Below are 22291 nucleotides of genomic sequence, written 5' to 3'. Positions count from 1 at the left end.
GGGAGGATTTAAAAGTTGGAACACTTTTCTTTTAACACTAACACTGTGTTAGTGTTAGTATGATCTGTAGATATGTTCAGGAGGGCTGTATATTTTGACATGCTGAATAATAACAGCTTTAGAAGATTGAATTTTAGAAGATTATGAAATTTTAAATATCAATTTCTTTTTTCAGGCCTTGGACTTTAATCTTATGTTGTTATAAACTGTTTAATTTGAACTATCGGGGTAACTAAAATGTTTTTATGTTAGGAAAAAACAACACTTGTGCTAAACAGTTATCAGCCTGCAAATGTCATATAACAAGAAATAACTCTTCCTGAATTATAGGAAGAAACACCGAAGAAGAAGAAGCTATGATGCAGGAATGGTTTATGTTAGTTAATAAGAAAAATGCCTTAATAAGGAGAATGAACCAGCTCTCTCTCCTGTAAGTACTCATAACTGCTTGTTTTTCCTGCAACATCAGTGGATCTTAGGCTTTTGGTTACTGGTTTCTTAGGGTTTCATATTTATTAGACTTAACTTTTTCTTTCCTTAGAGGTTAAAGTCTATTTTATATAAAAATAAAAAATAGTGTATAACCAGTTTTTATCTGAACAGTAAGAATTTAAAAAATAGAGTGCTAGATACTGAAAATATGTTTGCTATACAGAAAGCCAGTGAATATAAACAATATTTGTGTTTAAGAAATAAAGCATTGTGTATAAAAAGACTTGGTGTACCTATAAATAAATTGAAATGTATTTAACATCAGATTCTAAGTTAAAAATTAAACTAACTCTTAATAAGGACAAAAGTACCTTTGTCTTCTACAAATGATGTTACCCTAAATTTTGGGATAAAAGATTAATGAGTTACAGAGAAGTGACCTTTTTATAATTACAAGAATTACAGTAAAATATAGACTAAACCAATGTAAGCATTCTTAGTCTTTAGCATTTAATTTACTATAGGACCTAATGTTTGTTCCTTTTTGCTAACTAGCAGTGTTCTTATATTATGCCACCTAATGTGGGAAGAAACAGGCTTACATGTTTTATTTTAGTGGAAACAGCTATTTCTGTCATTTCTGTTATGCCCGAACTTGATAAAAGAATTATAAAGGAGCACAAAAATTAACCAGTCCTAGATTTATAACCGTGTCCATATTAAATTTGCACTTGTAGTGCTGCCATGTTTCTGTGTTCTTTTCATACGGAGTTCTAGACAAAAACATGTTTGTTGTGAACTATGAAAACTCTTTGACAAAATAGACAAAATAGCCTTATATCTGGCACTTAGTACAAGAAGCATTGAAGGATGAGACTATTTATTTTCAGATTAAAATATACCTCTGTGCAATTCAAAATTGAGGAAGAAAAATAACAGCATTAGTAAATATTCAACCTGAGGAAGGTTTTAGGTTTGTGTATCATTTGTTTGGAGTAGCTTAAAGTTAAAGAGAAAAGTCAGTTATGAGTCCTAAAATCAATGTAACCTAAAGGTTCTTTTAAGTGTTTAATGATTTAGTAATTAGCATATTGATGAACTTTTGCAACTTGCCTAGGGAAAAAGAACATGACTTAGAACGAAGGTATGAGCTGCTGAATCGGGAATTGCGGGCAATGCTAGCCATTGAAGGTAAGAAATGCTATGGTGGAGTGGAGGTATGTGAGGTGTCAATTGTCAAGAGAGATTTAAAGAGTATAATACACTTCTTGTCTCCCTAGGAGTGATCTGACTAGGGACCTACAGAATTTGCAAATAAATACCTTAGCATCAAAAAGCATTAGTCATATAAAACCTAAGGACCTTACTAGTAATTCACATAGTTGTTATGCTAGCTATTAAACACACGATTTTCTTAAATTTTGTCAGTAAGCTTAAATGTCAATAAAATGGAAAATATAAGGAGTTAAATGATTTAATTACATTTTATGTGCAATTTAAAGTTGTTTACACTGGAGAGGTTTGGGTAAGATTTACCATTTTGATTTTTCACATTTCAAATCTAAATTTTACCTTAATATTTAATTGATGTCAACACTGAAATATGTCACTGTCAGTCTACTGTAGCTCCTATTAAGCGATTATTCAGACAAAGATTGGCATAAGAGATAAATGAAACACTTTCATACTTTTCATAAAGCTTTTAAATGAATTATGTAGTAATCCTAAGCATAGTTCATAATATCAGTAAACATTGGCTATCTTAACTATGGCATTTACTATATATGATTTTTTAAAAATAATTAGGTGTTTTAGAATGCTGTTCTCTTTATCCTTATTATTTGAAAATGTCTCAAAGTTAAAGATGTCTGTCTGCTTAAAAGCTAATCCTTTGGGCTCTGTAAAATGGACCTTTTGTCTAATCAATGCAAATTGATTTTCCTATTCTATATTGACCTCTTAACCCATTGACTGTCCATGGTAATTTCCTTCTTTACCTGATAAGGTACCTGATCCATAATAAGTCAATTCTAATTAGTTTAAAAACTAGAAGTTTAAGGTTGTAAGGGGGAAGGCAAGTGAAAACATTTTTAAAATATTTTAATTAACACTGTTATTGGATAAAATACATGCTATTTATCTAAATAGCATATTTTAAAATTATAGAAGTTTTATTTTTACTTTTATGTACATTATCTCATTTGATAAATATGACTAACAATACTTATACATCCTCATTAGAAATCAGACTGATTTTAAAAGGTTTCAGATAGCTAATTTCCTTCAAGTGGCTATCCAAATGTATCAAATTATACCACTGATAATGAAAATCGTGTGTTTAATAGCAAGCATAATGATTATCTATCTGAATAAAATTTGTCAAAATATTTAAGAAGTTCTTTGAAACTTATCATTGAAATAAAAAATAGAAGTATATTAAATGATATTTTTCCTCTGGATATAATTTTTGTAGACATTGTATAATTTTTAAGAAATTGGAAAGCTAAATAGTTAGTGAAAGGTAGTTACTGCAGATATGTTTACATGGTATGTATATATATATGTGCAATTTTAAATGTATGTATATGTAGTATATGTAATATATAACTCATTATTCAGTTTATTCTTTATAGATTAATTATACATTACACTCAATACAGAGTATTAAGAATTTGCCTACTCTTTCATGTATAATAATTAAATCATCCCTAAAACACAACTTGATACAATACAGTAGACTTTTAAGGCAGATATTGCTTCTATCCCAAAACCAGTATTATTACCATATACCATCTTAAAAGGAGGGCCATGACACATATAAAAGATCCCATTTCATCAGCAGTCCTGTCCCTACATACGAGACATACAATCTTAAATAATCTTACATTTTTTTTCTGCCTGCTCTTGTACACATGGAAGACCGGTAGAAAGCCATATATTTTTAAGAGGGGGAAAAAGTAATTTTTTTTCCAAACGATTTTGATTTCTTTAAAAATAACATAATTGTCCCATATGTGGTTGTGCCTCAAATCTCTCAACAAGTTTCTGTTGCTGGTTAAGGGGAAAAAAGAGGCTTGAAGAAAGAAGCAGCCTGTTGATTACAAATAGAGACCCTTTCTTAGAGAGGCCTGTTGCACTAGCCTGGGCAGACTAGGGTTGAGCTGTCCTGGAGAGGTACTGACAGTCCTGATAATCAGTTCTGTGGAGACTGTGTCCTCTGAGCCAACCCTTAGAATGGACATACATGTGATTAGGTCAGTAGCCTTTTGGAGTGTTAAAACACCACAGAAACACACACTAACAGGCCGCATTAGTTGGTTTTGTTTTGCTTTGTTTTGTTCTTGCCCATCTCTTTTAAAAATTTACTTAGTAGCCATATGATGGTTTTTGTAATAAATTGACTAAAATATTTTCAAATAAATCTGCTGCTGAAACCATTCACCAGAAGAGCACGGAATATTAATAGCCACAGCACATGGAACAAAATATTAACAGCTTGGTTTGAGAACAAAATAATAACAACATTCAACATATCCATTCTTCTGAAAATCCATAATCACTCTGATCTGTGTTTTACCTTTTTTTTTCCTTAAGTTTTTTTTCATAGCAGGAGTTTCACTCTACTGAGCTAAGTTATAGGATCCCCTAAGCTAGCAAACATCATTCAGATACTTTTCCTATAGTTTTTTTTGTTCCAGATTACTTAATGCCCCCTCAGGAAAGGTAAATTCATTTCTGCACACATTGGGGTGGGCTTTTAGAAAGTGGTGTGTTCATTTTCTGCACAAGGAATGGATCTTCTCTAGGATTTTGTACATCTTGATTTATTCTTGGCTTAGAGTTTGAAGTGGGTGCTCTTCTAAAGGGATTTATGCATAGGTTCACTATTTTTGTAGTTATGGTTTATATGATAAGCTTTTTATATTTAAAATCAATATGTAATCCTGTGGAGGAGCTTATCCCCTAAAACCCCATTTGTAAATCTATTTTAGCTTTGTTGCACAGCACAGCCACAGTCTTCCATAGATTGATTAGGTACAGAGGTAGAATCCTATCAAATGGCCTGCTCTGATGATGATGCAAACTCTTTCAGGATTGCTAGTTGACTGGAACTAAAGATAAGACTTGACTGCAATCCCCCAATGTGCTCTTTACAAAACTAGTGTTAATTTTCATCAAAGTGCCAGGCTTATTTATAGTGGCAAGGTGGAAGGTTTACTACAGCAACTGTAGGTCCTTTCTATTAAAGTGTTTATAGGTATTTCTTTTGCCTTTTTTCCAAGGTAATTATCAATTTCAGCAAATAAACTGAATCAGAGAATAAATAATTGACCCTATATATAAAAAAGGGTTTTTTTCAAATTAACAAAACAGCTCAGTGCACATGAACATAAACAGAATCTCTTTATTTCAACGATTTGGCTCAAATGCAGCATCAAAACTTAATCCTTTTGTTGCTAAAGTATGGCTTTTGTAGCAAAAGTACACTGGAATCTTTAAATTAATCAGAACCCACATTGTAGTCTGTCTAAGCCAAAGTCACCTAGCTAGCTAGCTGTGAGTGGAGCTATAGATGAATAATCCTTTCTTAAAATGTATAACAGGTAACACAAACTTACATACAGGTTTTTAAAACACAACATTATGTCTGGGTGAAGCCATTTTAAAAGGATTTTTTTTTAATTTTTTAAATTTAGGCTTGCACGTACCGATGTGAATTTTGATCAGTTTTAAATGTATTAATTTTTTTAAATCATAAAAATAGTTTACTTAATTTCCCAAGCTAGCATTCAAATACATATGTGTGTATATAAATTTACTCCTATGAAAAAAGCAAGTACAAAGTAAAAATAGTTTGCTACTGTAAAAAGTACTCACTATACATAGATAGCTATTTGCTCTACAATTTAAATTCTAATATCAGTTAAATTTGACTGTGAAATGATGAAAATTACCTAAATATTCATAATTTTAAAATGTTTTTGTTATAGTTACGGGAAATTCAGCTTGGAAAAGTTAAGATTTTAAAAAATTTTCAATATATCAGGTGTTAAAAAGTTTTCTCTCATGCATATTGTTAAAGCCTTGTTTTTTAAAAATTAAAGAAATCTTGATATTTCTAATTATTAATTAAAGCCTTAAAGGTGACCGGTCAAATGCAGAGAAGGGATAATTCAATGTCTGTTTTTTTTAAAAAAAAATTTATTTTAAAAAATGTACGTTTCAATTTAGTTATACTTTTTAAGTGTATGGCAGAGAAAATTTCCCAGTTATATCAAAATGTTTTGGAAGTAAGGATTATAAATTAAAGCTTATAATCAACATGATTTCTTCAGGTTGGAATGGAAAAATTAATATTCATCAAAACTAGTAATCGTAATAATTATAAAATTTAGTTACAAATCTTTTACAAATTTACTGGGTTTTTCTCTTGAGTTAATATTTCTAGAACTACAGTTACCTGAAATTAGATTAGATGAACTTTAAGATCTTGCACCCTGGAGAGCACTATTAAAATATCTGCTATGTAGAATGAGACTGATTAAGAACAAGACCCAGATTAGAAAATTGTCCAGTATTCCTGAAACTCAGCATTTTAATTCAAAGAATAAAATTATGATAAAATATGGCTTTTCTTCAGTCTTGCTGTTTCATTATTTTTAAATTCTTACATTTAGAAAAGAACCTTTTCATAGTAATAATTTATTCCTCTTCATGTTATAGAATATTTTATTTCTTTTTTAATGAGAATGCATTGTGACCATTTATTTGTGTGATGTTTTGTATCGGATGTGGATTATTAGTATATGGTATGTTTTATATATTTGTATGTATGTATTTGAGCTTATAATGAAAGGAATAATGATAAAATTGAATAAACCATTCTAGCTTCTTGCTATTCTAACCTTTATTGCATGATGATGTATCTAATTTTTAATTTGTAAATACAGGATAGAATTCCCTCTAGCACCATTTGCTTTCATAAAGCTGCTGAGCAGTTTGCTGTCTTGAATAAATTTTGCTTTGGAGGGGGTCGGGGGGATTTGAACCAGCACATTCTTGTGTGGTTTGTGAAGATTCACATGGTAACCAGCGGTGTGCATTGTTAGGTTTATCTGAATAAGCACCAGCCATGTGAGTTTTAACATGATTGCCCAGGGCAATGGAGAGAGAAGAGAGAAACCCAAAAGGATTGCACTTCTCTCTGTTTTTTGGAAAGTGCATTTGCTGGGGGAGGGGCTGCTTGAGTCAGTGGCCACGGTTGTTTTTTTTGTTTTGTTTTGTTTTTAAGCTGGTGTCCTGTTTCCCTCTAGGTCCTCATTTGTTCTGCTATCTGCCTCATCATCTACTTCTTCTTTTCATTGTTTACCTTCCTAATGAGGGAGGCGGGGTAGACTGGGGATTGATTGACAGCTACAAGCCCTTACAGTCTGGCCAGAGAGCTGTTGGCTTTGGTTACAAAAGTGCTTTAAATGTTCGATTAGGTTCTGTTTTTATCAAACCAAACTGCTGCTCATCTTAAGAAAATAATCAGACCAGCAAAGATTTGGAAATATATTATTGGGACTTAAAACCTTCAAAAAACTGCCCCTACCCATGTAAAGAACACTGCTCATCGGATTTTCCAACCTTTAACATGGGGTTTCAAAAAGAAGTATGTAATTTTTCCTTTGCAAAGAGCTTTGATTCGAAACCACCCAGCCAACGTCTCCAAAAGAAAACTGGCTGTGATGCGATCGAGAGCTGCAGTGTAATATTGCAGAGCAAATTTATTTTTTACTTCAAAGAAAAATGCTAATTAGCCGATTCACTACTTTTAAAGTTATTGTGAAGCATATGGCGCCCAGTGTGAAATACATCCAACTGCTAAAATAGAGCGAAGAGGAAATTAGTGAAGAATAGGCTGTATGGGGTGAGGATGGGGGCGGGGGAGGAGGATAGGTTCTCAGGCAGATTCTCTAGCCTTTTCAGAATGATTTTATCGCCCATCTCTGCTTCCCGCCCCCTCATTTACCCACATCCCCCACCACCTAGCCTCTCGCGGGCCTCTTCGGGGCCTCCAGCTCCCCCTCCCCCACTTTGGCTAAATCGGGTGTGCACCTCCGGCTGGCCACCGGCTCACACCTGGTCTCTTTTTCAGGTTCCAGCCCGGCTATAGCCATCTTCATCTGCGGGAAATTTTAGAAAGCAGGGCTTTAGGGGTGAAGTCGTTATCTCGATGGCCAAACTCCCTACAAAACACTAACTAGTCGTTCTATAATATGGTTTGTGGAGAAATACAAGGAAACTGGAAAAGGCGGGAAGGGGAGGGAGAGTGTGCAGAGGTCCTGCGGGTGGATAACGAGCCTCCTTGTCCGCAGACTGGCAGAAGACTGAGGCCCAGAAGCGACGCGAGCAACTCCTGCTGGATGAGCTGGTGGCCCTAGTGAACAAGCGTGACGCGCTCGTCAGGGACCTGGATGCACAAGAAAAGCAGTGAGTGTGCGGTGGGATTGGGTGGAGGCTCTGCGCCTGCTGAGGGTCCGAGAAGTTTTCTGAAACTTCAGTCCAGAGGTCTCGGGTGGGCCGGACAGCCTCCCACTGGCCCCGCGATATCTGCACCCGCTGGGCCTTGGGAAGAGGGTCGTGCTGCTCTGCCCTCCACGAAGAAAAATAATTTCGTTTCCTGTTTGACTTCCAGGGCCGAAGAAGAAGATGAGCATTTGGAGCGAACTCTGGAGCAAAACAAAGGCAAGATGGCCAAGAAAGAAGAGAAATGTGTTCTTCAGTAGCAACTGGACCAGACTATATCCCAAAATTTTAGTCTTGGGTCCACAGACCAGAAAGTCATACTCGTTGTTGATTTAAAACTTAACATTTCATTTGGCTGGATTGTACTTCTTTGCTACCACCACCACCACCCCTTTTCCTCCCTCCTTTCCAGATTAAATATACAGAGCTCCAACATAGCTTTGTGTAAGGATTTTTGTGTGAGTTAATCATTTCCTTGAAATCATGTGAAATAGATTTGCACAGATACCTTGAGAATGATTGGTATTGGGAGTGTTCGAGGAACTGTTCAAAGAAGAAAGAAAAGAACACCCCTCATTTTTTGATGAGAGAAATTTTAAAACATTTTTTGTTAATAGCATAATGATGGTGGGAGGGGGGTCAGAGGGGAATAAGAAAAATGTCATGAATTATTTTTTTCCAGTCCTGCCATATGTAACCCTGACTCTGTTACCTAAATTTTATAGTTAGATCATATTCAATTTACTTATTAAACTGTTCTATTTACCAGTGGGATTTTCTGCAGTTGTTTTGCATTTCACTGTAAGGATAATAGAGTTCCTTTCCTCTCCTCTCCTCAGAGGATGGCCCTTTAACATAGCCCTGAGACAAGTCCTGTGATTTAAAGGTGAGCTTTGAGGATAGGACTAATTGACATGCATCAGTTTACAAAGAGCTCTTATCTTCTGAGAATGCGCCATCTTTTTCTCTGGATAATTATTTATTACATCTAGCTTGGTTCCTACATTTTGTTAGCTCTCAACATTGGCTCAAGAATGCTGTTAATATTTATTCTGTATTGATAAAAAGTCTGTCTTGCCACTATGAGTAAGTCTCCCAATTAATATTTTCTTCTCTAGCATAGCATTGTCATTTTTTTGTGTGAAAATGGTTATCTGTTTATTTATTACAATATTGAAGTCATATATAAATTTTCAATAAAAGCAGAAACTTTCTTACCTTAAACACTCTGCTACTTCCTTGCAATGAGAATAACACTGGTTTGAAGAGAAGCTTGTGTATCAGTAAGACTTCATGTGGAAAAAAAAATGGTCCTTCTGAACACAGGGCAAGGATACACCATCCCGGAGGGGCCCTGCTGACAGAGGAACTGGATTTGAAAAGCAATTAGTCATATTTTCTTAAGCAGTGTAAAGTATCATCTTATGTAAAGGGTCATCTCTGTTCAAGATTTGCGGAAATTTTTTATTCCACAGCACTGAAAAAAAGCTAATATCTTGATGAATTTTCCACGTTATTATTTTAAATTGTTATAATTTTGCACTCCTGTGAACTATGACTTCTGATAACTGGCAAGTCTGTAGGTGCTAAAGTGAAAGGAAGAGAGTTATTGTTAGAGGGGAGTGAGTGCATGCAGGTGTGTGTGTGTGTGTGTGTGTGTGTGTGTGTGTGTGAGAGAGAGAGAGAGAGAGAGAGGGAGAGAGAGGGAGATGAGGGAAAAGGAACTTTTAACAAGAAGTTCTAGGCAACAGAAATTGGCGATTTTATGGTAGTTTCTCTAGAGAGGTGTTCAAAACAAAGAAGGCTAATTCAACAAGTCTGGAGACAGAGAACAGTCCACTAGCATTTATACTTTTGCCTCGATCACACATACATATATGCACACATACATATACACACAAGTATGTATCCATGCACACATACACATAAATTCCGTTCAAAAGCATGCAGCCACCTTCAGTTGCCAGTCTTTTAAAATGACAAAAACTTGCTACGGTAGTTTCTTCATGACAAGGATTTTAACAAGTTATTGAAAAGTTATCGGAACTCAATGAAATCTGGTAATTGTGCTCTTTATTCGAGCAGGAGAACAGAGTGAGCAGCCGCGCTCTCGGGGAGGCTCTCAGAAGCCCGCTCTAAGCCCCGGGAAGCCGGCAGACGCAAATCGCCGGCCCGGAGCAGCCTGAGGTTGGGGCGATCAGCGTCACCCACCCCATTGACGCTGGATTCGGGGAACCTTCCCTTCCAAAAGCCTCCCAGAGAGCAGGCTCCCCCAGCCGCTTCCGACCTACCAAGCCCCAGATTCGCTGCCCCTGTCTGTCCCTGCCCCTACTGCCCCAGGCCCGCGCCTCGCGGGTTTTCCTTTGGGCTGCTTCGTGGCGCCCGCACGCCCCGCAGTGGCGGCGGAGCGCGGACCCCCGGGACTAGCCGGGCCTGGCCCGCTGCGAGGGCGCCTCGTTCAGATACGTGCGCCCAGGTGCCGCTCCCCAAGCGCAGGCGCGAACCCAGATGCCAGGAGGCCGGGAACCGAGAGCCCGCGCTGCGGGAAAAGAAGCTGTGGGCCCGGGTCCCCGCGGAGGAGGAGCGTGGGCAGCGGGCCGGCCAGAACTTCCGCCCCTGGCCAGCATCCCACGGCCCCTCCCCCTGTCCCGAGTGTCCTCCAGAGACTGGCCCGGCCTCGAGGTCACTTGGATGCTGGATCCGGGTTCCGGAGCCCAGCTCCACGCCTCCTCCCCGGCCGCGGGGTCTGGGCTGGGTCTACTTGCCCAGCCCCTGCGATGCCCCCTCTCCTCCCGTCCCTGGAAGGGTCGAGGCTCCTGGCCCAGCGTCTCCCACCTGGACATTTGCCTAGTGACGGCCGCCTCAGTCCTCCACGCCGAGTGCAAGAAACTTTCCATCTCTCTCTCTCCCTCCCTTCCTCTTCCCTCTCCCCCTCTCCCCTCTCCTCTCCCTTTTCTTCTCTTAATCCCGGGGTTTTATGGGTTGCAATTTGGGATTAGATAAATACCCTCATTAGGGGTGTGTGTGTGGAGGAGGAGGGATCCTGCTACTCGATTCCTCCCAACTTCTGGAGACCACCGCAGCATCTGGAAGCGGGAGCGGCGGCTCCCGCGCGCTGGGCCCTGGGGACCGCCGAGCACATTCCAGCGCCCACAGCGCCCCACCTCGCCGCCCCGACCTCGGCCCGCGCCGAACCTGTAGGCAAAACAGGGTCCGAGGAAGGGGGACCGGAGGGGGTGGCGGGCCCGAGACAGGGCACGCACCCCGGCCCTAGGGGCTAACCCAGGCGCGCGGCGCGCAGGCCCGGGCTGGGGCAGCTCTGGACTAGGACGTTGCCAGGGCGCCCGCAAACGCATCCCGCCCCTCCTCCCCCCCAAACAAGTGCGCTCCAGCCCGCGCCTTTTCCCTGGAATGAAGGAGGGGGTGTATTTCGTTTCTTTCTTTAAACCTCGGCACCAGCTCCGGGCGGGGTGGGGTGGGGAGGGCCTAGGGGGGAGGGGTTCCAGCCGCCGGCCCCGAGGGCTGCTCCCCGCCGGGGCCTGCGCGATCCTAAGGTGTATCTCCGGCGGGTCAGCGCTGCGCTCCGCACAGTCTCTTCCTTGTTAAACTTTTCTTTCTCATGTTTTTTCCTTTTCTCTCGCTTCTTTTATTGTTTTCTCTCTGTGTCTCTTACTCTCCCTTTTGTGAATGGGCCGCGGTGTCTTTGTTCTGGAGAGAAACGCCCGTGTCGCTGACTTTTGTGAACCAGAGAAGGATCTTGTAAAACCTCTTTTTCTCTTCATACTCCCCATTCACACCCCTCTTCCTTGGCCCCTTTGATTAGATGTTCCCTCATCGTCCAAAAAAAAAAAAAATGTAATTTCGTTGGTCTGGCGGCCACTTTCTTTGAACATTAGCTCGCTTTCAGCTCCAACTTCAATTAGAAGGAGTTGATTTTGAGAGATTAACAAAAGAACCGACCAAAGCCTTATTAAAGGTCCTAAGAAGATCTCGCGGGTCCTTTGAGAAGCAGTTAAGGAAACAGTGTGCCCTCCATCATATTCTGTTACCGTATTTTATTCGGACTCCAAAGGAGAGTGTCGCTGGGGGAGGGGGAAGCACTTTGATGAGCTGCGGCCGCGGCCCCTTTTCACTCAGCGGCTCCCCCTTCGCCTCTCCTCGCCCAGCGCCCGGCCCCGCGGCCCCGGCAGCGCCGGCGCTTCCCACCGCGATGCGCCCGGCCGCTCCCGGACTCGCCCGCACACCGACTCCCGTGCAAACTTTTTTCTCTGCCCGCAGGGGTGGAGGGAAGCGGCGATTAGGGAAAAGGGGGAATTCCTCGAAAGGCAGTAAAGTCCTGCCTAATATTCAGGAGGAGGTGCCATTTAAAAGAATTGCCTTGCTCAGGATTGCGCCGAAAACACTTTTTTTTTGCGCTTTACAAAGTCCACCCAGGTAGATGTGTTTGAGAAGTTTGTTCGGCTGGGAAACGGGCTTCGCCAGTACGAATAACACGGGGAAGTCGCCCCAGGGAGGCTCCTTCTGTGGCACGTGGGAAAGAAAATGAGGCAGGGGTCTGTGGCCAAGTTTCCCACCAGACTGTCCCTGGCAGAAGGAGGCAGAAGGAAAGAGAAAGTTTCCTATCACAATCTTTCGACTCAGAAGTAGTGTGTGCAAGGGGGAGGAGACGCCGGGCTCCGACGTTGCAGAAGCGTTTAAGATCTGCAAACGCCCTTCGTGGGGGGGGGGGCGGGGGGGTAGGGAACCCCAGGAGACACCGAGGACCAGGTACGTGGCGCGGCCGCCCCCGGGGTGCTGTTCCCGAGCGCGGGAGTACCGAGGCACCGAGGCGCCGAGGCGGGATCTGCGCACCCCGGGCTGTGCCGGCGCTCCGCAGAGCAGCCTGTGCCGGCACGAGCCGCCCGCGGCGTCCGTCTGCAGGTGGCGGCTCAGAAGGAGACGCTGGGGCCCGCGGCGCCACGCGAGGGGCCGGGGGCCGGGGCCGGGGGCCCGCTCTCCTCCAGCACGCGGCGCCGGAGTCCTCGCGCCCACAACCCGGCCGCCCAGCCGGGTGGCGCGCGGGGGAGCGAGAGAACCGGTTCTCCAGCACCTCGCCTCCTCTCTGCCACTCCCTCCAGGGCGCTGAAAGGGCGAGAGGAGGGCGGGGGGCCCAGGGCGGCCTAGCGACCGGCGACCCTCTCCGCGACCTGGGGCTCGGGCACTGCGCACGCCTTCCTTGCCTAGCTCAGTGCCTCGTTTGCCAGCCAAGCCCTGGAGTTAGCGCGCGACCGGGGCGGGGCGGGCGGGCGGCGAGGGCGGGGTGCAGGGGGCGGGGGAGGGCGGGGGCGCGCGGAGGTAACCCCGGGCTCGGGCCGCCATTGCCCGGCTCCCTGTCACTCAGCCCGCGCGGGGCCCGGGATTGGCAGTCTCGCCCCGTTACGCACTCACCTCGCGTTCACATACCCGGGGAGGGCAGTAGAAAGGTGATCAATCTTCATCAGGCTACATTTCCAATCACCTAAACAACCGAGCAAGACAAGCCACTCCGACAAGGTAAATCGCTTGATTTATTTAGTTTGCAAAGTGCCTCTGCAGGACTTCCCCAGCCCCCCCGCCCCACCGCCTCCACGTTGCACCGGGACTGCAGGGGCAACTGCGAGCCACCCTCACCTCTGCCCCTCTCCCCCCCGCCCTTTCCCCCGAGGCCCCTCGGCGTGGTCCCGGGCGAGGTAGCGTCTGTCTCGGGAGCGTGTAGGGCTTTGCAAACAGTGTCTGTGCAATAAAGTGAAACCTGGAGGGACAGGCACAAAGCCAGTGGAAAGAAAGAGGAAGGAGGAGGGAAGTTGGGGAAAGAAAGAAACCCGGGGGTCCCGGACAGCCTCCAGGCCGGCGGGTAACGAATTCCTCTACTGCTCTGTCTTGCAGGTTGCCTGCCTGGCGGGTCGGTGAGGGCGCAAAGTAGATGGTGAGCAGTCCCGGCAGCTGAGGGCAGGTAAGGAGGAAGCCGCGGGGCCGCCCTGGGCTCTGAAAACACGCGGGGTGCTCTCGCCTCTCCCTCTTCAGACGGGCCCCCGCTTCCCAGGTCCCGGCAGGTGGGCGAGGCTGGGGGGCGGCCTGGCTCCCGTCAGGGTGCGCCGCCGACCCCAGAGCTCCGCCGCGGCCCCGCGCCCCCGCCTCCTCCGAAGAAACCGAGCTGAAGTGCTAAGTTTGAAGAAAGTCTTTGAAACTCACGCCGCAGCCTAGCAGAGTCCTCATGGCCCAGGAGTCCCGGCTGTTTCCTTTTCATCCCCTTCCCTGCAAATTGGGTTCCCCAGCGCAGGCCGCGGGTCCCCAAGGACAGGAGCGGGAGGCTTGTTTGGCTCCAACTTCTTACCCTGTAACTCCCTAGCGCGGCTCCCAGGCCTGCGTGGAGTTACCAAAAAGCTCGGAGAAGCGACAGGTCCTCTAGGGCCCTGATCCACGCCACTTCCTGACCCCCGAGAGCGGTGCCTCCGGTTCGGGGCAACTGGGGAAGCCAAGCTTCGACCCTCCAGCCCGGGTCAGCGCGAGCGACGCCGCCGAGGCCTAGTTCTCCGGCGCGGATAGGGTGCTGGGGCCGCGGGCTCAGCTGGTAGAGTAGGCAGGGAGCGCACGGGACCTGCTGCCCTCAAACCTCCCAAATCTGCCAGACCCTTTGGGGCACAGTCCCCGCCCCGACCCCACTGTCCACACCAGGACCCGGTAGAAAGAAGGACCGCTTGAGTTGGTGAAGAAAGGCCTGCGGCTCCGACGAGGCACCCCTAACCTGGGGCCTTGTCTTAGACCCGCCGAGGCTACAGTGGCCCCTTCTGCGTCTTCTGGCCGGCTGTGGGGGACCTGGGTCAGTAACCGCGGTTGGGGTGCAGTGGGATTTCGGGGGAGCAATTTTTCAGCGGCGAAGCACAGAGAGGCCAGCTGGAGGGGTGGCTGTGGGCTCTGGGGCCCGCACCAGCCGTTGAGTCCTTTGAAGAAGCGCATTCTCCGTGAGCCTCGCGTCTGGGAGAGGCCCAGGTGCTGCTAGCGCCTCACCTTGGTTCTCTGTAATCTCCATCTTTTAGTCTCGCTTCCTAAAACATTTCAAACAGAATGAAACAATACCTCATCCTTTGGGCGCCTGCAGCGGGGCCCAGTGCGTTTTTGCTGTGCCGTGTAGGGCCGGCCCTCCCCCGGCTAGAATTTTGCCTACACTTGGGACTTCGCACACGCCGCGGTTCCGACTCTGACCTCCCAGCGTAGTCCAGCTTTTAACTTCTCCTCACTCCTAGCGATGCCCTACGAGTCTTTGGCCCATTCCAAGCATGAAAAGAGGTGACGCCGATCCAGAAAAGTTTGCTTTTTGAGGAAGTCTTGGTCTTTGGACTAAGGCCTTGTAGAGCCGAATTGACCGCCCAGCGCAGTCCACAGCCTGTGTCCCCTCCCCACCCCGTGGCTCCTTGCCTCTGACAAGACCAGGAAGCCGAGATGGCTGTGAATGACTGTTTCCTTGTGTCTCCTGTCTACACAGGCCGAGCCCCAAGACCCAACAGAGCTTGAAGGACTGCGCGGTGGTAGCCCTGCATTGCGCCTGGCCCCCTGGATCCGTCGGGGCGCCTTCACCCGGCTGTTAGCATGATGTCTTACCTCAAACAACCCCCATATGGCATGAACGGGCTGGGCCTGGCCGGGCCCGCCATGGACCTCCTGCACCCCTCCGTGGGCTATCCGGGTGAGCACCAGCTCCCACCCACCCACCCCCAGTTCCTGCAAATCTTGGGGGGCCCCAGCCTCTTGGGTTTGAGCACACACTTTGTTGCTGAGCCGGTCCAGGGAGCCGGTTGCCTGGTCTGTTCGTAATGCAGGAGCACGCTGCAGGCTCACAGGGCAGAGTTGCAGGTCGGTGAGGTGGGCCAGGGCAGTGGAAACAGGGCAACATGCACACCCGGGCGGGACCCTACCCACCACCTGTCTCCTGTCGTGGCCCCACCACCAGCATCGAGATTCGTTTCCCCTGGGTGGCTTTTTTTGGTGTGTGCATGTGTGAATCTCTTCCTTTCCCCCTCGACGTTGAATGAGGAATCTAGACACTCGCCATGCCCTGACAGGAGGAGCAGAGCTGTCCTTCCAGGAAGCAACTGGCTGCGCTGAGGAAGGGGATTCTCTCTCCCTAAATTGTCCTCCAGACCAGTCCTTCGCACCAACTGTTGTACGGCTGATGTGGATGGCTTGAGCCGGATTCTGGCTTTCTTTTCTAGCTCCCACTCTTTCGCTCCCATTTATTCCCTCGAAAAGTGTTTTCCAGGTGGTGTCTCTGTGCACCCCTTCCCCAACCTCCAGCCAGGGAGTTTGTTGGTGTGTGTGTGTGTGTGTGTGTGTGTGTGTGTGTGTGTAAGAAGGGAGACTGCATAATTTCTCTTCCTTTCTTAACCTCTGAGAGTTAGGGAAGAGGGCAGCCCCGGATCCTTGGAGAGAGTGGCTCGCGGTCACACACATGCACTTCCTACCACCTGTGGCCTCTCGGGCTCGGCCTCTTTTGCTGGGAGCTCGGCTTTCTTTTACGATGTCTTCGCTCAGGGCCTGCCAGGGGCCTGTCCGCGTCCTCTGGCGCGGGTCCTTGCGGCCCCCGCTGACCCGAGGCGCCCCCGCGTGTCCCCTCAGCCACTCCACGGAAGCAGCGGCGGGAGCGCACCACTTTCACGCGCTCGCAGCTGGACGTGCTGGAGGCGCTCTTCGCCAAGACTCGCTACCCTGACATTTTTATGCGCGAGGAGGTGGCGCTCAAGATCAACCTGCCGGAGTCCAGAGTCCAGGTGCGCACGCGGGCGCTCCAGGTCAGGATAGGGGTGCTGGACCTGGTGGTGGAGGGCCTGGGGTCTGGTTTTGGGGCGGGCTTACAGACTGGGCGGCCCCTCCCAGACCTCCACCCCCTACCCCCACTCTGGTCCTGAGCCTGAAAGAGGGGACAGAGTTAAAGGAGCTAGCTTAGAGCCCTGGATTCGGCCCTTGGCCCCAGGGCGCTTTGGGTATCAAAGGTCCTTTTTTAGGATTGCGGGAGAACAAAGAGGCTCCGAAAGTAAAGTGCCCTGAGGGTCCCACACTTGCCCCAATTCCTTCAGGGTCCTGAATTCTGCCTCGCCCTGGCCTTGCAACCCGGGAATCCTGACAGTAGAAGAGTGGCGCTTGGCCGGAGTCTGGTGCCCTATCTGGGAGTTGGCTCCGCGGGTAGTGCCAGTTTAATCAGACGCTTCCTTTGCCACAAGAAGATGCCGAATGCAAAACCGGGCTCTGGGCTTTGCGATGAAAGAGCCCCGAAAAAAATATTGTTTGGATTATAACTCAGAACTCTCCTCGGGAGCCTTTTATCGCGCCTTCTTTTCTCGGAGTCTCGAGAAAGTACCAGGAATGCAATGCCAAGTTCCAGGGCCTTCCAAGATGAGTGAGAGCTTCCTGACTGACTGCACTATTAGGTTCCCCACTGGGAGCCAAGAAGCCCAAAGAAACTCTGCCGAGGCTTCTTTCCCTCGTCTCCCAGTACTGCCTCTGTTCAGCTTCCTCATTTTGCTCCTACTCTCACCCCAATTCTCGCCCTGCCCACCCCGGGCCTCCCGCCGGCCCACTGGCTCAGATCTCACACTTGGTGACTGTCCCACACTTCCCGGCCTGCTCCGTGCCCCTCCGCTGTTTCCTGCGCTCTAGCTCTAGAAGACAGGGCCTCCAAACGTACACGGGCTGCTGGGAACAGACCACAACAGCAGTTTAGAGATGGCTGGACTTGTGACTGGACCCACGCAGATGCTCCACCCTAGGGCAGAGTTGCTCCGGGGGTGCGGGGGAGGGGGATGTGTCCACATCCCTACTTTGCCAGAGGAGGGTCTTTGAGCAGTAGGATGGGGGCGGGCGGAGAAGCTGGGAAGGCTGGGTCTGGGGCAGGGGCTGGCCGGGCTAGAGATGGGGAGGGGCAGAGGCCTCGGTAGGAGTTCGAGGCGTGATCCTAGGCGGGGTGGTGGGCCCCAGGGGCGGGGAGCAGCAAGCTCTACTCGCCTACTGACACACTCTCCCCGACCGGCCCGCTGCAGGTCTGGTTCAAGAACCGTCGTGCCAAATGCCGCCAGCAGCAGCAGAGCGGGAGCGGGACAAAGAACCGCCCGGCCAAGAAGAAGTCGTCCCCGGTGCGGGAGAGCTCGGGCTCCGAAAGCAGCGGCCAGTTCACGCCGCCCGCTGTGTCCAGCTCCGCCTCGTCCTCGAGCTCGGCTTCCAGCGCTTCCGCCAACCCGACGGCCGTGGCGGCCGCAGGCCTGGGCGCGAACCCGGCGGTGGCAGCGCCGTCGTCCTTGAGTACGCCTGCCGCCTCGTCCATCTGGAGTCCGGCCTCCATCTCTCCCGGCTCCGCACCTGCGTCGGTGTCGGTGCCCGAGCCCTTGGCCGCACCTAGCAACGCGTCGTGTATGCAGCGCTCGGTAGCGGCCGGCGCGGCCTCGGCTGCAGCCTCCTATCCCATGTCCTACGGCCAGGGCGGCAGCTATGGCCAGGGCTACCCCGCGCCCTCCTCCTCCTACTTCGGCGGTGTGGACTGCAGCTCCTATCTGGCGCCCATGCACTCGCACCACCACCCGCACCAGCTCAGCCCCATGGCACCATCCTCCATGGCAGGCCACCATCACCACCATCCCCACGCACACCACCCCTTGAGCCAGTCCTCCGGCCACCACCACCACCACCATCACCACCACCACCAGGGGTATGGCAGTTCAGGGCTCGCCTTCAACTCTGCCGACTGCTTGGATTACAAGGAGCCTGGCGCCACCGCAGCTTCCTCTGCTTGGAAACTCAACTTCAACTCGCCCGACTGTCTGGACTATAAAGACCAAGCCTCGTGGCGGTTCCAGGTATTGTGAGCCCAGGAGTGGGAGAGGAGGAAGAGAAACGAAACTACCTACGCTCCCTGTGGTCCCCGTCCTGTTGCTGCTGCTGCACCACCCGCCTTTGCCTCGGCTTCTCCAGATCTGATTTTCATGCCCCTAAACGATGCCCATGGCCTGCACTGCCACCCTCACCTTCGTGCCACTTGCTAGGGTAGGAGGTGCAAATCCACCCACCCCTTTGACGAAGGGACCGGTGCTTTGGCTTGGCCCACAGTTCTATACGGGAGCGAGCGCTGTGTGCTCTCCCCTTTAACCCGACCGAACTCCTAATTCACCCTCTCCCAGTCTTTCTGGACAATTAGTATGCACTTGCAGCCTTCGGAGGCTCTCGGCTCTGACCGGCTGTTTGAGCCCTACACTTTTATTTATTCTTCCTGGACACTGGAGTCACTAACTGGCATGTGTTTTGCCCATTTGAGTGCACCCACACTCTACTCCCAAACACCCACCGCGTATTCTTCCCGTGCAGGCTGCCGTCCCTTCATCTGCCCTGGGCCCCGCTCCCCGCCTGCAGGCCCGAGCTCTCGGCTCTTCCTCCTCCCAGGATGCAGGATGCGCTGGGGCCGGCCCGGAGGAGGCGCCCCCCGCTTCTCACGCTCAGCCCCGCCCCGCGTAGACCAGGCTCACGCTTCCGCCTCAGCGGGAATGCTGTACATAGTCGGTCCGTTCCAAGGACCACTCACACTTTCTAGTGGCTGTTGGTTGAACTGAAGCATATCTCGTTTTAGCGCCCAGGAAATAGAACTTTAAGATATATACAACATATATATATATATACATATACACATCTATATATAAAACAAAAGCAAAAATATTTCCCTCTGTCCCCCTGCTTCTCTTCCTCAAACGATGGCGCTTTTACTTTTTCAGTTGTTCAAAGCTGCCCTGCCCTCACACCTTTTCCCTGTTTGTATTTATTAAAGAGAACCGTTTGGGCACTGGGGATCGGAGGGCCCGGAGTGTGGAGGAAGCGGAAAAGTCAGGTTAGAGGGGAGGGGGCTGGGCTGGGGCGCAGCGCTGTGTCCTTCAGGGCTAAGCACAGGGTCGCAGTTCTGGTTGAGAGACCAAAAAAGAAAAAGAAAAAAAAGAAAAACATATTATGGGAAAACAAACCCAGGTCCCAAACCCCAGTTCCCATTCCCGCCAGCTTCTCTCTCTCAGCCTCCCCTGTTTTGTCTAGTGAGTTCTTAGTGCACCTCGCGCTTCCAAATATGCGGCCGCCCGCGCCTGTGTATCAATTTTGGCTTTGGCCGTTTCGTCCAGTAGGTGGGAAAGTAATTTGTAAATTTAATTTGTCCGATGTGAAGATCACAAATTACTTGTTGAAATGTGAGGCAGCCCCCAATCCCGTTTATCTACATAACTTCCCGAAAATAAATGCAAATTCATGAACGAACGGCTTGTCAGTGTGGCTCTTCTGATTCTAGCACTGGATCCAGGTCTTGGGGCCCTGAGCGGGGGTGGAGGGGGGACGCCACTCCGTGTTAATAACCCGCGTGTTAATGATCTGTGTGCAGCTGGAGGCCGAAGGGTAGGGCGGGAAGACGTGGCGGGAGGAGTCCCCAGGAACATTCTTTAGGGGGTGTCCTCCCCTCCCGGTCAGCCAGGCCTCTTCCCCTATTCGGCCCTAGGCCAGGCGGTTTGACCCCGCATCCCCTCCTGCCATCCAGGGCAGAGACAGGTGTCAGGACTCAATTCCCCGAAGCGATTCCTTTCTCTTTAGAGGCAGGAGCCTGGCAATGATTTCTTCACCCTAATTGCTTGCACCAGAAAGGAGAGGGGGAGGGGAAGAGGGTCGGGAGGCGGGAAAGGATAGCTCTGTAATGCTCTCAGAGCTGAGCCAAAAAGAAAAAGAAAACAAAACGACCAAAAAAACCGCACCAAAAAACCCAAATGATCCGTGTCCTGCACGTTGGCAGCAGACAACCTTCCTTTCTGCCGAGCTGCGCCGGGGGAGGGGGCGGGGATGGGGGGGGGATTCAGAAGGCTGGGGGACCCGAGTCATTCCGCCCGAGTGCTAAGCCTCAGCCCCTCTCCAGAAGTAGCCAAGGTACCTGGTTCGCGCTGTGAAGGTTAAAACGCAAACACAACGTCTAAAACCGTGGACGCGGACGCGTCCCACTTGGGCTTGCAACGGGAGGTCGGAAAGGAGCCCCCCCCCCCAGGGAGGTGGGATGGGGGAGGGATGGAGTGGGGCGATGCCCCCAGGAAACCCAGAGCCCAGCTCTCCGACTCTGGCCTGGAACCTTCTGGGTGTCAGGCCAAGAAGCTGCTCAACTGGTCCACGCGCAGGAAGGAAATAAGGAAACAACGAAAAGTTCCCTGCGAAGTGACCAACACGCCCTGTGCTTTCTGTTCCGTGTGAGGCCGGAGCACACTTCGCGAGGCCCCTCCCCTGGGTCCCGCTCCGCCCGGGCTGCGGGCTCCGGCGGCAGCAAGCCTTCCCGGGCGCGTGCTCCCTGCGCACCGCGTAGGCCAGGCCCGGCCGGGGCCGCGTGCGCTCCCGCGCCGACAGCCCGGCCAGCCCGGCTCCGCGGAGGCCCGCTGGAGGGCGCCGCCGGCGCCGCCGAACCCGCCCCGCGGCGCCGCCCCCGGAGGGAGACCCCTGGCGCGGGTCCCGGTCGCGCCCGCGCGGGCTCCTCCTTAAAAGCCCGGCCCGGACGGCCCTGCGTGGTGCGTCGGCCCCTCGGTGCGCGGACAGCACGTGCCGGCGGCCCCGCCGAGGCGCGTCCAGGTCTCGGCAGAGGGGCCCGGGTGCAGGACTCCGGGGGGCTCCTCACCGACCCCGCCCGGTCCACCCGGGGCCCTGGCGCTCGCAGCCGCTGGGCCAGTGCCATTCGAGACCCAGGTGCTGGGCCGCCCCACGGGCAGTTCCCGAGGCCGGTTCCCGGCGGCCCACGGGCCCCCCTGGCGGCTCCGTGGAAGGGAACCGGGAGCCCCGGCTTTGCACCTGCTGGACACCTGTGCGGCCTCAGAACAAGGTACCCAACCCCTGGGCCTCGCTTTCGCCGCATTTGTTACCGGGCCCCCCGGGCCTGGGGCGCCCCGAACTTCACACTTGGAGGCGGTGTGTGGGTCAGACGCGTCCCGTGGCCCGGCCACTCCTTGGGCAGACGGGCGGTGGCCAGGAGCCGGAGGCCTGGCGGAGTTCCCGCTCGACGGGGCTTCGAGAGGAGGCACGTGCTTCCCCAGGGCCTCCCCGCCTGTGCCAGGCCCCGCGGGGCTGCTAGCACCCGGGGCTGGTGCGCGGGGCCTCGGGGACGCGGGAGCTGGACCCCCCCCTCGCCCCCCCAGGCTGAGGGGGCCAGGCGGGCCAGGTGAGCCCCGGGAGGCGAAGGTCCTTCCCAGCCCGGCCACCTGTGGACCGGCAGGTGGTGGGAGACCGGTCCTCACTCCCCCTTCTCCGGAGGATTGATTTGTTGGGTTTGGGTTTGGGTATTCCTGACACACAC

At 50.0% G+C, this 22291-nt stretch overlaps 2 protein-coding genes across 11 annotated transcripts in view; both read left to right on the top strand.

Annotated features, from left to right (window-relative positions):
• EHBP1 (EH domain binding protein 1) overlaps positions 1-8718 on the top strand; it is a 324049-nt gene extending 315331 nt beyond the window's left edge. For 6 of the 9 annotated variants that reach the window (XM_036334392.1, XM_036334393.1, XM_036334397.1 and 3 more), the window contains 4 exons: positions 331-430; positions 1550-1623; positions 7794-7908; positions 8114-8718. In XM_036334392.1, the coding sequence (XP_036190285.1) occupies positions 331-430; positions 1550-1623; positions 7794-7908; positions 8114-8204 (380 nt within the window). In that variant the 3' untranslated portion in view covers positions 8205-8718. The remainder of the gene's footprint in view (positions 1-330; positions 431-1549; positions 1624-7793; positions 7909-8113) is intronic. The other 3 variants (XM_036334401.1, XM_036334400.1, XM_036334398.1) reach the window with 1 other exon arrangement.
• A 4572-nt stretch (positions 8719-13290) lies between these two features.
• OTX1 (orthodenticle homeobox 1) lies at positions 13291-20235 on the top strand. Of its 2 annotated transcripts, XM_036334390.1 has the most exons (5): positions 13291-13476; positions 13849-13915; positions 15446-15646; positions 16576-16727; positions 17994-20235. In XM_036334390.1, the coding sequence occupies exons 3-5, from the start codon at positions 15550-15552 to the stop codon at positions 18810-18812; spliced, it is 1068 nt and encodes a 355-aa protein (XP_036190283.1). In that variant the 5' UTR covers positions 13291-13476; positions 13849-13915; positions 15446-15549; the 3' UTR covers positions 18813-20235. The 2 variants fall into 2 exon arrangements, with proteins under 2 accessions (XP_036190283.1, XP_036190284.1); XM_036334391.1 differs by lacking the exon at positions 13849-13915.
• The last annotated feature ends 2056 nt before the right edge of the window (positions 20236-22291 follow it).

Source organism: Myotis myotis, unplaced genomic scaffold (assembly GCF_014108235.1).
Source record: "Myotis myotis isolate mMyoMyo1 unplaced genomic scaffold, mMyoMyo1.p scaffold_m19_p_14, whole genome shotgun sequence".
Classification (NCBI taxonomy): domain Eukaryota; kingdom Metazoa; phylum Chordata; class Mammalia; order Chiroptera; family Vespertilionidae; genus Myotis; species Myotis myotis.
Note: the sequence above shows the minus strand (reverse complement) of the source record. Positions and strands in the feature narration are given on the sequence as shown.

Bases quoted from the DNA above. Each gene is read 5' to 3' on its own strand.
- OTX1 (XM_036334391.1), top strand. From the start codon at position 15,550: ATGATGTCTTACCTCAAACAACCCCCATATGGCATGAACGGGCTGGGC. The intron at 15,647-16,575 runs GTGAGCACCAGC...GTGTCCCCTCAG, and splicing joins CCCCTCCGTGGGCTATCCGG to CCACTCCACGGAAGCAGCGG. The intron at 16,728-17,993 runs GTGCGCACGCGG...GGCCCGCTGCAG, and splicing joins TGCCGGAGTCCAGAGTCCAG to GTCTGGTTCAAGAACCGTCG.